The sequence below is a fragment of the Carcharodon carcharias genome, chromosome 2 (genome assembly GCF_017639515.1).
Source record: "Carcharodon carcharias isolate sCarCar2 chromosome 2, sCarCar2.pri, whole genome shotgun sequence".
Classification (NCBI taxonomy): domain Eukaryota; kingdom Metazoa; phylum Chordata; class Chondrichthyes; order Lamniformes; family Lamnidae; genus Carcharodon; species Carcharodon carcharias.
The window spans coordinates 184,470,634-184,487,889 of record NC_054468.1 but is presented as its reverse complement, the minus strand read 5'-3'; the positions used below and the strand labels follow the sequence as shown (position 1 = coordinate 184,487,889).

At 47.5% G+C, this 17,256-nt stretch overlaps 1 protein-coding gene across 5 annotated transcripts in view; it reads right to left on the bottom strand.

Annotated features, from left to right (window-relative positions):
* tatdn3 (TatD DNase domain containing 3) overlaps nt 1-17,256 on the bottom strand; it is a 108,623-nt gene that overhangs the window by 14,109 nt on the left and 77,258 nt on the right. For 3 of the 5 annotated variants that reach the window (XM_041216553.1, XM_041216562.1, XM_041216542.1), the window contains exons 7-9: nt 6,712-6,767; nt 4,216-4,328; nt 2,127-2,207 (exon numbers count right to left, since the gene is read on the bottom strand). In XM_041216553.1, coding sequence (XP_041072487.1) covers nt 2,127-2,207; nt 4,216-4,328; nt 6,712-6,767 — 250 coding nt within the window. The remainder of the gene's footprint in view (nt 1-2,126; nt 2,208-4,215; nt 4,329-6,711; nt 6,768-17,256) is intronic. The other 2 variants (XM_041216544.1, XM_041216543.1) reach the window with 2 other exon arrangements.

Genomic DNA, 17,256 nt, shown 5'->3' with positions numbered 1-17,256 from the left:
AGTGTCAAGGAGATCAGAAGGGCACATGTAAGGGGAGGCTGAAGGGTTAGTGGAACAGAAGGGTTTGGTAGGAGTTGGGCATTGGTCAGGGATGGAAAGGTTGGAATAGTCAGAGACAAGATCAGAAGATTCGGGAAGCAAGATTGGAAGGATCAGGGGACAAAATCAGGAGGGCATTTGGAACAGAATGATCAGGTGGGAGTGTTGGACATTGGAAGGGTCAAAAAGGATCAAAAGGGGCAGGGTACAAGATTACAAGGGTCAGGGTTCAGATCAGAAGGCTCAGGACTAGGATTTTAAATGGTAGGGATGAGATCAGAAAATCAGGGGTGACATTATAAGGGTAATGGCCAGGATCAGAAGAGTTGGGGGAGGGCAAGATTGGAAAGGTCAGGGGTGAGATCAGATGGGTAGGGGTTGACATTGGATGTATCACGGGGCAGGATCAGAAAGGTTGGGATGGGATTGCAAGGGTCAAAGGCAGGATCAGGGGGGTCAGGGTGAGATCGGAAGGGTCAGAGTGGAGAGATTGGAAGGTGGGGGGATGGGGGCGAGATCAGAAGACTTGTGGGGGGAGCGGGCTTGGAAGGGTTGGGAAGGCGAGATTGGAAAGGTCAGAGGTTGTCTAACCACAGAGGCTACTTCCAGCTGGTAAACTGGATCCAGCAGGTGAGTGGAAAGGTGTTTACTTTCTGGATCCAGCAGCCCTGCCTTCCCTTTAGTTAATATGTTTCCTGAGGCCAGGAGAATTTAAAAACTGGTTAATTCTCAGGCCTGCAGCCTCATTATAATGTGTGCCAAAATCAGCAGCCTGCTCACCTTATTTAAGTAAGTACTTAAGAGTCAATTAGGCTTATTATTAAGCCAATTGATCCTGATAATATGCTGCCCATGCCATAAAACATTTGGTATGGGCAGCCAGGTGGAGTGGACAGCCCAATTATTTTCCTTGAGATTGTTAAAGGGCATGAAGGAAATGCGGAGTGGGGGGTCCTACAATCAGGTTGGTTGCCCGCCTGCCCCCGCCTCCCCAAAACTGGATGTGGGCAGGGTGGGGGCAGGTTTCAGATTTTTTTCCTTTTTACGTACTGTCTGACTCAAACCCACTCATTTTTGGGGGGGTTAAAATTCCCCCCATAACTTTTGGCCCTCAGCAGTTGTCTCTCTCTCTCTCTCTCTTTCTCAGTTCCCTAAGAATCCCAGGTTATGTTCTGTTAGTCTCTGGCACTTTGCCTTCCTTTAGCCTAATTTATCTAAAATTTTCTTTTTATGTGTTGGCTTGCTCCAAACCACTTCTGGATTCACCTCCTCTACAATGTCCTCCTCTATAATGTCCTTCTTTGACGAGGATAATATGGGGTTGGGGGGGGGGAGGTCTAGCGGTTCGGTCCCCTGGAAACAACATTAGTGTGGATCCAACATGCTCCATGCCGATCTGCCCCACAGCAGTAAAGCACTGCAGGGCAGATTAATGAGGGCTGATGGCTGGCCGGCAGTCCATCAGACCCAGCAGCACCAAGATGGCATCAGTGGCTGCTGCCAAGACTGCGGCAGAAGATGGATACCTGGAGTAGGCAAGTCGGGTCTTGAGCTGGGAGGGTTTGGATAGGTTAAGGAGAGGGGCGGGGTGGAGGGAGGGGGTGGGTTTAAGAGAGGGAACAGGAGCAAGGAAGGGAGAGGCTTCCGCCTTAGGGGTTATTTCCCTGCGATCGACAAAGGGTAGTCCCCGAAGTACGACCACCAGCCCGCCCCCACCCATTATCTTCATGCCCTTTAACAATCTCAGGGAAAATAATTGGGCTGCCCACTCCGCCCGGCTGTCCATGCCAATTGTTTTATGACATGGGCGGTGTATTATCAGGGTCAACTGGCTTGATAATAAGCCTAATTGACTCTTAAGTATTCATTTAAATAAGGCAAGTGGGCTGCTGATTTTGGCACATCCACCCTTCATATTATGGGGGTGAGCTTACAGGTGAGCAGAAAGGTGGTGGGGTGGGAACGCCCCCCACACCATTTTACATGCCCATGCTCCCTCCCCCACCGGAAACACACCTGCCAGGGGCACATAAAATTCAGCCCTTTGATTTGAAAGAGACAATTACACATAGAATTACAAATGTTACCTGTTTCTCTGGCCCTAATGCTGGAGAGTCTGTCTCCAAGCAGATAAACTCTAGTGGCAGCTGCTTCACCAATTTCTGCTTCTTGGGAAAAACAATATGAAAATTAGTATGTCTGCAGATTACACAAATCCAAAACTGATCCACAAAATTCAGATTGAACAATATCTTCCAAAATCTTTTAAATCCACAAAAAACTATTCATTGTAGTAGATTAAAGATAATTCCTCTAAGAAAAATCTCCTGTGACAAACCTATTCTGTCTGTCCCACAGGCTTGTAGTAACAAGTTTTGATACATGAAAATTGCTGTAAATGGATGCTAAAAATCAACATTTAAGTTTTACATATGTGCTACATGACTAGTTTCTTAGTTTTCTCTTTGCCCTTTGCAATTTTCTGCCCTTTAGTCATGAGGATATTATTCTCATGCTGTAGGAGAGTCCCATGAGTGGCAACAGCCCTTCAGTATCTCATCCACATGATCACACTTCATGTGGGAGCCACACTGTGGGTACTGGAAGGTTATAAACTAAGGCGTTACCACCACTAAGTTGGATTCTGTCCTTATATGGAGGAAGATTTTCCCTAGTTGCCAAAGTTGCAAATAGTCTGGTTCAGCCTGACTGCAGAAGCTGAGGCAGGATATGTAATCAACTCATCCAAATTCAAACATCATCCAGACAAGTATTCAGGCATCACAGGGGCAGCAGAGGTGTTGAGAGAGGTGGTGAAGAGATCGAGTTGGTGTCCTTAGCATGTATGTGGAATCTGACCCCATGTCTATGGACGATGTTGCCAAGAGGCTGCATACGGATGAAGTTGAGGAAGGGGCTAAGGATAGAGCCTAGCTGGAATCTAAAGGCTATACTGCTGGGATGAGAGAGAAGTCATTGCTGGAGGCGCTCTGGCTACAATCAGAGAGTTAAGAATAAAAGTAAGTGATGGTAGTTAATGAGCTAGGCAATGGTGAAGAGAAATTGGAGGAGCATTGTGTGGTGGACCACATTAAGGGCTGCAGAGCGCTGAAGGAGGATGAGAACAGATGATGCACCACAGTCACAGGGATGTGTCATTCACAATCTTTATTAGGGCCATTTTCGTGTTGTGACAGTAGCAGAGATCTGATTGCAGAGATTCAAACAGGAAATTGCAGCAAAGATGAACATAGATATAGGATATCACAACACGTTCAAGGCTTTGAAAAGAAAGGGAATTTGCAGATAGGGTGGTTATTTGCAAGGACAGAGGGGTCAAGAGTGGGTGTTTTGAGGAAAGGTTGATGACAACAGTTTTGAAAGGGGTAGGGGGGTTGTGGAGACTGTCCACAATGTCAGCTAGCCATGGGGGCCAGGGAGGAAAATTGGGTGATTAGCAATTAGTATAAATGAAGTCTAGAGAGCAGCTCATGGATCTCATGAGCAAAATAAACTCAAGGAAGGCAGGAAGGGAAATTGAAAAGAAACACAAAGAAACAATGATTCAGGAGTAGGGCAGTGGGGAGCCTGTGGGGAGGTTACACTTGATGGGAAAGGCAATTGGAGAGCAAAGCAGCAGAGAATCTTGGTGACAAAGAAGTTTAAGAGACACTTGTATTTGTTGTTGGAGGTGACGACAGACAGGAGTGAACGGGTTTGAGAAGACAGTTGGTATAGCAGAAAAGAAGCTGGGTTATCTTTGCTCTTCAGGATGATCCTGGACTACAGTTTTGACAGAAGAGTATGAGGTTCAATGGCAGCTGATGCATTTCAGCTAGGTGCTGGATAAGCTAAATCAGTTGTGCACCAAATATGCTCAAATTTATGTCACTTTGATTTGAGGCACTGAAGAAAGGAGCCATACCAGGGCAATGACCAACACAAGAGGCAGTAAGGATTTGCTGGCAGCAAGAGCATCAAAGGTGGAGGTGTATGAGTGGTTGAGTAAACTGACAGTTGTATAAGCATCTTGGACTTTGTTTTTCACATATACTGCACCTTAAACATAGCAATGAAGTTTTGGGCTTTCAAAAGCGTTTTCATTGCTTTAGTTAATATAACTGCTACATATTTAGCATGTATGTTTTCTGAGAACATTATTATATTTGATCTAACCTGCTCGCTCCTTATGATAGATGGTGGAATTGAAAAGAAAAATCCAGCTTTCACCCCTTCCATGGCTACTGAGGGTTTTCCATCAAAAGCATGAAGCAACACTTTCTTAGCTCCTAGAAAAACAAAAGAATTACACCTTATATAATAATTTATACATGTTCATTTCAGGTCAGGATAAGTCTAGTGCTCGTGACAACTCAATACCATGTTTAATCAGGCCAGAAGAAACTGAGGAATCAACATAAGTAGAGCTTATGTTTGTGCAATCCATTTTCTATCCCCTATGGAAACATCCAACCCATTCTGCGGATGCTAGAAATCTGAAATAAAAACAGAAAATGCTAGAAATACTCTTCAGGTCAGGCAGCATCTGTGGAAAGAGAAACAGAAGCTTCCAATTTCCACCCTTCTTTCACATTCACATGGCCCATCTCCAATTCTTCCTTTCTCTTCCTTGACTTCTCTGTCTTCATTTCTGGGCATGGGTTATCAACAAATATTCAGAATAAGCCAGCCAACTCCAACATCCACCTTGACTATACTTCTTCACACCCCACCTGTATCCAATCTCCCAGTTTTCCTATCTCTGTTGCAAATGTTCCAATGAGGCAGTCTTCCATACCAGTACTTCTGATATGCCTTCCTTTTTCCTCAACTGAGCACCCTCCCCATAGTGACTGACAGGGCCCTCAACCATGTCCATCATATTTCCTGCACTTCTGCTCTCACCCCTTCCCCACCTCCCAGAATAATGACACAGTTCCTCTTCTCCTCACCTTCCACCCCACTAACTTCCATATTCAATGGATCATCCTCCGTCATTTCCGCCACCTTCAGTGTGATGCCACCACAAAACACATCTTCCCCTCCCATTTTAGCATTCTGAAGGATCTGTTCCCTCAGCAACACCAGGATCCAATCCTCAATTACCCCCACAACTCCTCCCAACTGCACTTTTCCAGGTAAACACAGGACATGCAACACCTGCCCTTTTACCTCCTCCATCCTCTCCATCTATGGCCCCAAACATTCCTAGGTGAAACAGCGATTTATGTCTACTTCCTTCAATTTAGTCTACTGTACTTGCTGCTCACAATATGGTCTGCTCCACAGTGGAGAGACCAAAAACAGATTGGGTGACTCCTTTGTGGAACGCCTCTGAGCTTCTGGTCACCTCTCATTTTAATTCTCCTCCTTGTTCCCATGCTGACCTCACTGTTCTCAGCCTCTTGCAGTGTTCCAGTGAAGCTCAACGCAAGCTTGAGAAATAGCATCTCATCTCTCGATTAGCTACAGTCTTTCAGCCTCAACACTGAGTTCAACAATTTCCGACAGCAACCTCTGTCCTCATTTAGTTTTCTTTTTCTTGGCTGGTTTTGGCTTGGCTCTCTTGTTTTTCTGTTTTTTTTTTGCTTTCAGACAGTAACCAGTCATCACTCTGCTATTCCCACCTTCTCAAGGCACAACTTTTGTTCCTTTACTTGTCCATTGCTACTCCCTTTGGCCTTGCATCATCAACCATTTTGTCATTTAATCTCTCCTGTCTTCCACCTTTTAAAGACCATCCTTTTTGTTCTTTTCCCTGCGCTTCCCACTTTCACTTGCTTAAAAATTATTTTATTTCTAACTTTTCCCAATTCTGATGAAAGGTCACTGATCTGGAAAGTTAACTCTGTTTCTCCCACCACATCTGCTGCCTGACCTGCTGCATGCTTCCAGTATTTATTTGATATGAGTGGGACAATGTTGAGCTAGACAATTAATTCAGTTTCACTATCTGGACAGCATGATGATTTGGATGGCAGAAGAAGTACGAAGCACTCCATTGTCACACAAACAAATTTAGCACCTGTACCTGGAAAAAGATGCCACAACACGAGGACTAAACAACAATGCATGCTACGCTTGATAGAGATATGCGAATGAGTAAAAAAAGACAGCGTAAAATCAGTTAAGTAATGGTTATAAAAATATGACAACTCAATTTGGTCTTAGTTACCTCTGTTTAATATTCAGACCCAAATTTTCGCTCCCAAGTCAGGTGCACAGAGTCAGGAGTTTCTCGACCCTGTGAACCCGACTCAGGAGGAAGTGCCCCAAACCAATGAATCTTTGTTTCGTAGTTGCGGGGGATAAAATATCCAGAGATATTATCACGTTTTACACACATTCACATCTACTCTTAACAATCGTGAGTCACATACTGTGGGAAACAGACCTGGTTCTGGTGAAAATGGGGTCTGTTTGAACTCAGCACTGAGTTCAAGAGGCCCTGCTGGGGTTCGGATTTCTCATATGTGAATCATATCCCGCCCCATTTCACCCCCCCCCCCCGGCAAAAATAGCATCTGTAGGAAATGGGGGTAGAACTTCTGGATTTGGGGCTGTGCCACCATTTTAGCTAAGGCACGGAGCCCTTCCATCTCTGTGAAAATTCAGGCCTCAATATGCATGTGACACTTATAAAACTGTAAACAAGAAATTTAAATTTTAGACCTTGTTCCTTCAGAAGATTAATGGTTGGACGCCCAGCAGAGCGGGAATGTACATTTCTATAAGGAAAAAATGAATAATTAGAATAACACAATGCAAGCAGTATACTGAATGATCAATTAGAATAAATTTAAAATGGTAATCTCCAGCTAAAAATCTGATATGATATGATTGCACAGTTTTCAATACCATTCACAACTCCTCAGATACTGAAACAGTTCATGCCCACATGTAGCAAGACCTGGGGCAGAATTTTGCTGTCGGTGAGCAGGAGGCGGGGCCCGCTCACCAATGCGTAAAATGACGTGGGATGATGTTGGGCGGAACCCCCGACATCACCGTGCACCATTTAAATTTTCAGGAAGGCGGGGCGCAGCAAAATCAACTGCGGGCCCACCGACCTGTCAATGGCCAATTGAGGCCATTGACAGGATCATTGAAAGAATTAAAGGACCTGCCCATCCAACCTTAAGGTTGGCGGACAGGCCAAGAGCCTCGGCGGCAAATAGAGAAAACATGAAACCTCATCCAGCAGTGAGATGAGGTTTCATGCAGGGTTTTAAAAATTTTAATAAAGTTTTTCTGTAAATTATGAACGTGTCCCATCTCATTGTCACATTGTCACATGAGGGGGACATGTTAGGGAATTTTTTTTTCTATTTTTAATATTTTTCAAAGTGGAAGTGATCTCCCTGAGGCTGCACTTAGCCTCAGGGAGATGTGCACTCTTTCGTGCGCATGCGCAAAAGAGCGCACTCTCGCTTTTAGGGAATCCCCCTCGCCTGCACAGGAAGCGCACAGTACTTCCCACTGGACGTCACGCTGGGCAGGCCTTAATTGGCCCGCCCACGTAAAATGGCAGTGCAGCCCACTTCGCTGGTGGTGATCGGCTCCCCGCCCTCCGGAGATTGGGTCCGGCCCGCCTGCCCGCCCAACAGGCAGAAAATTCTGCCCCGGAACACAATCAGGTCTGAGCTTATGAGTGGCAAGTAACATTTGCACCACACAAGTGTCAGGCAATGACCATTTCCAACTAGAGAGAATCTAACCATCTTCCCTTGATATTCTATGGCATTACCATCAATACCTTGGGCGTTACTCTGTGGCAAATAACTCACCTTCTGACTTCCCAAACACTGTCCACTATTCATAAGGCACAAATCAGGAGTGTGATCAAATACTCTGCAGTTGCCTGGATAAGTGCAGCTCCAGCCACATTCATGAAGCCAACACCATTCAAGACATACAAGCTTGCATGATCGGCACACAGTGGTAGCAGTGTGTACTATACACAAGACGCACTGCAGCAACTCCCCACGACTCCTTCACCTTCCAGCACCTTTCAAACCCTCAACCTCTACCAGTTTTATGATCAAGAGCAGTAGCTGCATGGGAACACCCCCAACTGCAAGTCTCGCCCAGGTCACACACCATCCTGACATGCAAATATATTGTCATTCCTTCACTGTCACTGGATCAAAATCTTGGAACTTACTCCCTATCAGCATTGTAGATGTAGCTACACGTACAGATTTCAGTGGTTCAAGAAGGTGGCTCACAACCATCTGCTCAAGAGTAATTAGGTATGAACAATATATGCTAGCCTTGCCAATGACACTCACATCACAAGAACAAACAATAAAAAAACATATGTTAAGCTGTTTCAGTTTTTTAAACAATTCTTTGGTGGAAACATTGTGACACTACTTCCTGACCCTTGCAGCTAGGTACTTTCAAAATATAAAGAACTTAAAAGATTGCCCATCTGGTAATAGATTTTGCTGTTTTGGTTTACTTTGCTCCCATTTTTGCTTTAAAACCTCTCAAATTATTTAAAGTCTAAACAGACGCACAGAGTTGAAAGTATCTCACTAACTTCAGTAATGACTGTCCTTAAATTCCTTCACAACACCTTTCAGAAATTACTTGGATGTTTATTACAAGGAGTCCATGCAGAGAAATTCCAGTATTACACCTGTGTACACCAGTCCATAATGTTAAAACTACTCTTCCACCTCTAAGTAATGTTAAGTCTGTTCCTATACGAACCTGTCATTTAATTAAACATTGACAAACGATCCAACACTTTGTTTCGGCACATGAGAATGACAAGTGCATGTTCTAAATCATATGTGCTTTTGTTTTTAGTTCAGTAATGCACACAATTATTATCTTGGTATTTATGGCTCTATTCTCCCCTAACGCCACCGAGTGTCATATAAATATTTTAATACATTCCTTAATACGCACACCTTTAGGTCACAGTCTCTGTTGTTAGAAACAAAACATCAACAGACCAGACCAAACAGCATTTAGATTGTTCCCGACAAACCAGAAATGGAAGTCTTGAACATGTTGCATGCTATCTCACCAAGTGCAAATAATGATAAAAACATAGGCCAAAATTTTCCGTTTTGCAGGTGGGCAGAGCAGGAGCGGACGCGGGTGGGCCAATTAAGGCCCGCCCATCGCATTTCCAACTCCCGTGAATAGCGGGAGTGTGTGGGTTGTGGTGGGCGTGCACAGACCGCCAAGTCCAATGGCGACCCGGCAGTCTGTTTAAAGGAAAGCCTGGTAGTCTCCTGTAGGCTGCTCACAATGGCCACATCCAGGTCACACTGCAGGGGGTCAGCTGAGCAGGGCACACTGGAGGGAAGGGAAGAGGAGGAGGGCAGGATGCAGGGTCTGCCCCAGCAGCAGGGCAGGCTGCAGGGTAAGCCAGCGGGGGGCCAATGCGCCCCTCGCTTTTCTGATTACTGCCTTGCAGCCCTCCTCGAGGAGGTGGCAGCACGGCGGGAGGTGTTGGTCCCCTAAGATGGGAACAGGAGGCCCCCCAGATGACCAAACGTGGCTGGGAGGAGGTGGCGGAGTTGGTGAGCTCCCGCAACGTGGTGCGGCGCAACTGGATTCAGTGCCATAAGCGCTTCAATGATTTGTTGTGCTCTAGAAGGGTGAGTACCATGTTGGCACTGAGCATTTAACCCAGCAGGTAGCCTTAGCCTTTGAGGACTCTCCCCTCCCAAGTCTTACTGTTGTGACTGCATTGAATCATGTTGGGCATTTCTCATATGCTGGGTGGCAAGCAGAGAGTGCCCATGCTTACATTAGTCTGAGTGGTTGATGAGGAGATGAGTTCTCCCCCACACCATGTGTTGCTCTTAGTCGCACATGATTAGTTAGGGGGAAACCCGCAGGAGATGCAGCTAGGCGCATAGTCAGAACTCCAACACATCTCCTATCCACTGTGATGAGATTATGGAAGGGGAGCCTCAAGGTCTCTTAGCCAAGAGCCATCTGCTGCCCTCGATGCTGCCCATAGTTGCCCTTCCTTGCTATGGGAGCAAAGACCATGTGTTTCCTAAAGCGATGGACGCAGAATGTGTCCAAGGTGGCTGTTGGGGGGGGTTTGGGAGCATATGTACCATCTTTGTGTGACTGATCAGCAGTAGCGGGGAGAGGAGGCCTGATTATGGGCCACTGTGGTTGGGGTGCAGCGTGCACATGCAGAGTTCATGTGCGATTAGCCGCAATAAACGGTCTTCTCTATTTTTCAGGAGAAGAATGCTCACAATGCCTGTGAACGTTCGAGGACTGGAGGTGGCCAGGCCCAGCTCATGATGTTAAGCCGTTTTGAGCAGGAGGCCCTGGAGCTTGAGAGGCGCCATGTGCCCAGGTCCACTGGGGTGGAACAGCCAGGTATTTGAGGTCAACAGTGACATCCACTCTGTCTTCCCACCATCCATAGCACTGATGATTGTTTGATTTGTTATTGTTGCAACATTGCTCGGTCACAGAGTGATAGAGTCAAAGGTGTGGGTCATAGACAAAGGTCCCTCGGCCCTTTGAAGACGCGTGTGTCAAGAACCTTCCAAAGTTGCCTTATCCCATTTCCGACCACTACCCCCATGGCCTTGTATGCCATGGCATCGCAACTGCACATCCAAATACTTAATACATGTTAGGAGGGTTTCTGCATCCACCACCCTTTCAAGCAGTGCATTCCACATTCCCAACACACTGTGTGCAAAAGTTGTTCATCACATCACCTATCAACTTCATGTCCCTTACCTTAAATCAATGCCACCAGGTTACTCATCCCTCTGCCAGAAAGGTATGTTTCCCCTTGTCAACCCTATCCATGCCCCTCATAATTTTATGAAGCTCAATAATGTCACCCCTCAATCTCCTCTAGTCCAGGGGAAATAACCTCAGTCTATGCTATGTCTCCTCATATGTCAAACTCTCCAGCCTAGCCAGCATCCTGGTCAACAACCTCTGCACTCTCTCCACTCCAATCGCATCCCTCCCATGAAGCGCATTTCACAACTGCACGTAGAACTATAGCTGTGGCCTAGGCAGCGTTTTCTGCACTTGCAACATGACCTCCCTGTTCCTATATTCTATTCCTTGGCTGATAAAGGCAAGTATGGCATTTACCTTCTTAAATGTCTTAAGTACCTGTCCCGCTATCTTAGCAGGACTGTCAACATGCACAGCAAGGTCCCTCTGATCCTCCTTACTTTCCACCGTCCTACCATTCCTCGTATATTCCCATACCTTGTTTCTCCTGCCCAAGTGCATCACCTCACACTTATCCACATAACATTCCATTTGGCATTCCTTAGGCCATCTGACCAGCCCATCTGTATCCGCCTGTAATGTAAGGGTATCCTCCTGACTATTTGCCACCCCACCAATATTCGTCTCCATAGGTTCTGGAAGGTTGAGTGCATAATGAGCTGGGGGAAAGGGATGAAGTATGTCACTGTGTGCACGCTAACTGATCTACTGTCCTTGTTGTTATTTTCAGCATCATCAGAGCCTGTCCACCAGGAGCAATTCCAGATGCCCCCTCTCACACCTGAGGGCCCTCAACTGTCACCTGTGTCACACCATTTCTGCGAGGCAGGCACCAGCACAGTTACTAGCACCTTGGTGGGCATTGCAACATTGGCTAGTGTCCCGGGGCACAGTGGAGAGGGCACTTCACAATCACTGGAGGAGCTGGCAGAGACAGAGTACCGATGATGCCAGCAGTCGGAGGACTGCAGGGAACTAGGCATATGCTCAGTCGGTGCATGATGATGTGCCTCTGGAGTCGTCGGTGATGCAGCAGCTGCAGGAAATGCGGCCGGGTGTGCAGGAGCATCTTGAAGTGTTGCATGGGACTATGCTTTGCTTGGTGTCTGTGGTTGAGGAGTCCACGTGGAGTATCACTGATGCAATGAGCCTCACGGCAGAGCATCATGCTTCCTGCATGGAGAGAGTGGCTACTCTTGTGGAGAGGGGCTTCCAGGAGAACAATCAGGTTCTCCTGGGGTTACACTCGGACCTGCAAGCCCTCACAGCGCCAGTCATTGCCAATGTGGGCTTCAAGCTTCCCAGCAAGTTGCCCAGCCATCGATGGTGAGCAGGGAGGTCCCGGGTGACCTCACATTAACTGAGCAGCTGCCTGTCGTATCTGCGGCCTCCTCTCATGGCGCTCCGGATGAGGGCAACAGCTGCTCCCAGTGACCACTTCATCGGGTGAGGCTGCGGTGACTGGGGAGATGCCAGCTGTGGACCTGACAGATCCCTCCCAGGCAGGGCCAGTACAGGCTCCACAGGCCAGAGGACGGCTGCCAAGGTCATCGAGGCCAACAGGACAGCAGAGTCAGCAGGCTGTCTGAGATGCCACTCCGAGTGAAGGGGTGGCACCAAGACGTAGCACCCATAAATGTAAGCATAAGGCACCTTAGGCACACCACAGGTTTCTCATTGGTGCTTTTCTGTTGGCCCTAGATTAGGTACTTAAAAATTTTTTCTGCTTGAATAACGTTTTGTTTTGAATTTGTGTGAACTTCTGATGGTGAAAATTAAAACCAGATGTGTTACCATGGCTGAGGGTGGCTCCTTTGTTCTGCATTTGTATGTTTTACATACATGTCATGAGTGTTTGAGTGGACATTGAGGTTTATGTCAAAGCCCTTAGCTGCAGCTGATGACCTGGCAGATTTAGACTTAAGTGCCGACTATGGAAGCACCAGGCAAGGCTGGACCTGCTGATCCATTTGTGTGGAGCTAGTTGAAGGTTTGTTGGATTAAAGTCTCCCAGGTGTCCCTGCCTCGTTGGTATAGTCCCGGGTCAGTGTTTAGCCCCATCTCATTCCCCTGTGCCTCCTCATCCTCAGAATCAGTAATGGATTCATTGTGTGCAGCCGCATTCACTGCGTCAACGTCTTCATGGTCCACTGTGTTTCCAGCGCAAGATTGTGGAGAGCGCAGCATGCAACCACTATCACCCACATATGATCTGGGGGGTACTGGAGTGCACCCCCTGAGCGGTCCAGGCATCGGAAGTGCATCTTGAGAAGACCAATGGCTCTCTCCACCACAGCCCTTGTGGAGGCATGGCTCCTATTGTACCGCTGCTCAGCTTCTGATTATGGATGGCAGAGAGGCATCATGAACCACCTCCTGAGGGGATAGCCCTTATCACCCAGCAGCCATCCATCAAGCCGAGCCCGAGCACTGAAGAGCCCCGGCATCTGGGAGTGTCTAAGGATGTAGGTATTGTGGGAGCTGCCTGGGTACCTGGCACACACTTGTAGAATCAGCAGCCTGTGATCACACACTATCTGCACTTTCATGGAGTGGAAGCCCTTCCTGTTGACAAAGGCACCGGGCTTACCTGCTGGTGCCTTGATGGCCACATGTGTACAGTCTATTGCACCCTGGACGCGGGGGAAGCCAGCAATGGCCGTTAAGCCTCTGGCTTGCTGTGCCTGACTTGCCTGGTCCCAGTGGAAGTGAATGAACGTCAATGCACGCCTGAACAGAGCGTCTGTGACCTGCTTGACACAAGTGTGGACAGCTGATTGGGAGACACAGCAAAGATCACCCACCGAGCCCTGGAAGGAGTCAGAGGCATAGAAGTTGAGGGCAACTGTGACCTTCAGAGCCACTGGCATGGCACAGTTAGGAGAGATCTCAGGGCCAATCATCTGACAGATATAGTTGACTGTCTCCCTTGACAGTCGGAGCCTCCTTTGGCACTGCACCTCAAGTCATTTTGAGATTGCTGCTTCACTGCCTGTGTACCCTGGCAATAGGATCGTGGCGTCTTCTGTGGCCCCTTCTGCCTTGAGCTACCTCCTGGCCCTGCGCCCCTTGTGCCTGCGCCTGTACTCCCAAAGGTGGCTCCCCTGGAGGCTGATTGTGCAGTCCTGGGCTCCTCCTTATTCTAGCCCTCCCTTCCTCCTCAAAGGACTTGCCTCCAGTGGACATGTCAGAACCCATACCCAGGCTAAAGGGAGGCCTCCGGAAAGCTGCAAGCCCAATAAAGATTACTAACTGCAGAGTGCTGACCTGAAGATTCAAATACACAGAAAGCTGCTGGAGTTCATGCTAACTGCTACAGATCACACAGGCAAGTTTAAAAGACTTTCTGCAATAAATACTCACAGACCAGACTGACAACCCCACTGACCCCTCTTATTCCAGCTGTGGATGAGTTTTATTAAAAAGTCTCTTACCCGCCTGCCCGTTGCGACTGTGCGCCGACCTGAAGATCGTACGGGTGCCTCAAAATCGGCATCAATTGACCACTTAAGGGCCTTAATTAGCCCGTTAATTAATGACGGGCACACATGTAACTTCATCGTGTGCCCGCCCAGCGAAATATCAGGTAAGCATCCGACTTCACTGTGCATCATTTGCCGGGGGGGGCCTGCACGTCAAGCAGAAAATTCTGCCCCAGGACCTTGATCTGCGTTGCCACTGTGGAGAGCCACATTTCGGTCATTCAATTTGATGATGACTGATTTTTATAAATCAGCCTTATTTATAAATAAATAATCAACCTTATTTATCAATTTATAAATAAATAAGCAACCTTATTTACTCACCTTTGCTCCATTAATAGGCTTACCTAACAAAAATCTTTCAATCTCTGTCATGAAAGCCTTAATTCACCCAGTAATCACAGCCTTTATTGGGACCAAGTTCCAGATTTTTACTACCCTCAGTGTGAAGAAGGGCTTTCTGATGTAACTTCTTAATGGCCTGGCTCTAATTTTAAGAGTATATCCCCTTATTCAAAAGCTCTTGATTCCTCCACAAGAGGAAATAGTTTCTCTTTATCTACCCTTTGGAATCCATTTATCATTTTAGAATGCTATGATTAGATCACCAATCAATCTTTGATACTAAAACGAATATAAGCCAAGTTTATGCAACCCCTCCTTGTAATTTAACTCTTTTAGCTCAGTGTTATTCTGTTTATTCTGTGCTTACATCCCCTCTGAGGTCAATATATTCTGCCTGATGTGAGCTGGCCAGAGATGAACGCAGAACCACAGATGAGATGGGCATAAAGTTCTGCACAACTTAAGCATAACTTCCATCCCTTTTTATTCCAGCCTCCTTGAGATAAAGGCCACCATTCCCTTAGCCTCTTTGATTCTGTCCAAAAAGTTTTAGTGATTTTTGTGCATGGACATCCAATTCTCTGCTCCTCCTTGTTCCTAGTTTCTCACCATTTGGAAAACACGCCTTAGGTCTCTAATGAATCTAAGTGGATGAACTCACACTTCCCCACAATGAATTCCATTTGCCACAGTTCTGCCCACTCATGTAATCTATTTATTTCCCTTTGTAACTTCCTGCTCCAATCTGTACAATTTACTCTGCCTCCCAACTGAAAGTAAGCTGCAAACTTTAAGATACATGTTTTTATTAGTTCATCCAAATCATTGAACAGTATAGATCCCCTGGAAACACCACTTGTCACATCCCACTAATTAGAACAACCATCTTTTATTCTTACTCTCTGGGTGGAATCGTCCCAGGTTTGCACAAAGTGCGGTAGTGGGCAGGAAAAAGGATGTTTTACTTGCTGGCTGCCATATTGTTCCATTCCTGGCACATTCCGCCTTATTAATTATGCATTCACAGGGAACATGCCAGTTTGCTGGTAGGTGAGCTCGGATTTGTCCACCACATCATGACCTCAGCGCTTCCTCACTCGGGCACCAGATTTAAAGCCCACCAGAGCCCACCAATGTCTAACGTTCAGACCAGGACTGCTCCAGGTGACAGGTGGCCCTGAAAGCAAAGAAGACAGCAGCCCCCAAATTTAGTGATGCCTCCCTGGGGCGCCAGCTGGACACAGTGGAAGGCCACTGTGATGACCTCTATCCCTGCTCTGGCCACAGGAGAACGACCATAGTCACCAATCTGACCTGGGAGGCAGTGGCAGCAGCGGTCAGCACCAGTGGAGCACAGAGGGGGGCAGCCACCCAGTGCAGGAAGAGGATGAGTGCTGTCATCCGTTCCGCCAGGATAAGTCAACCACCTCAAGGGATCTCACACCTCAAGGGACAACACTGCTAACTCTCACACTCATCCTCGCATCTCCATCATCTCATCTCGCATCTCATATCCTCTGGAGCTCACGTCCTCATCCTGTCTATGGCTCCACTCACCACACAGTGCCATGTATCCTGCTCACACTCTCTCCATCTGTTTTCAGACAGGTCACATCAGCAGGGAGAGGTCCCAGACCAGGGGTGGATTGGCCCACATTAGGCCCCGCACTCACTTTGAGGACTGCGCCATCATGCTGACTGGTGAGGACATGGACTGTGCCTGCGGTGACGGTGAGGTCAGCAGCAAACACCCATGTGAGGATCTTGCACCCCATCATCCTTCTCTCTCAAGGCAATTATGAGTGCTCCCTCTCCTGCTTTTGACTCTGCTGCCATGCACTAATTACCTCTACTTTGGTTCACAGAGAGTTCTGACACTCTTAGCCAGCTAGTCCCTCAGCTCCATCCAGGTCGTCCAGCCATGATGACGTCTCCTTCATTGAACAGCTGAAAATAAGTAACCTGGAAGACCCATCACAGCACTTGCCCTCCACTAGCACAGACACACACACCTCGCTGGGGTCTAGATCTAGAGCAGGCTTGGGTTCACAATCAGATGGTCACTGCATGGACATGTGTCCGCAGCAGGAGGAGGCAAGTTCAGCCGAACTCCCTGGCTCTCGGAGGACTTACGGGGAAGAGGCATTTGTGAGGTCCAAGTCAAGTGACGAGCCTCTGGATTTGGTCTTCCAACTCATTGGAGTATTAGCAGAAGGCAGGGGGACATCACACAGAGCTGTTGGAAGCCCTCAACAGAGTGGCATGTGAGTCAGAGGAGTGTGTCCACCTGCTCTCTGATGATGTGGTGTCCACATGTACATGCATGGAGATCCTGGTCCAGCAGGGACTCCTTCCTCCCTCTGGGCTTCTTCCTTTCCCTGGACTCCTCCTCTCCTCGAACTCTTTCCCCCCCTCAAACTCCTTCCTCCCCCCAGACACCTTCCTCCTCACAGGTGGATCTTCCTCTGTCCCTTCGCCAATCATCTGTAGCAGCCCATGGCCAAGATCATGATGTTCTGAAGCAGACCCGAGACATCAACAGAGACCTCCCACCTTCCGAGTGCTGCTTCGGGCAGAGCCAACTCCATTAGAATCCATCCAGCATGCGATTTACATATTCCTCCAGGGTCCGGTAGCTGTA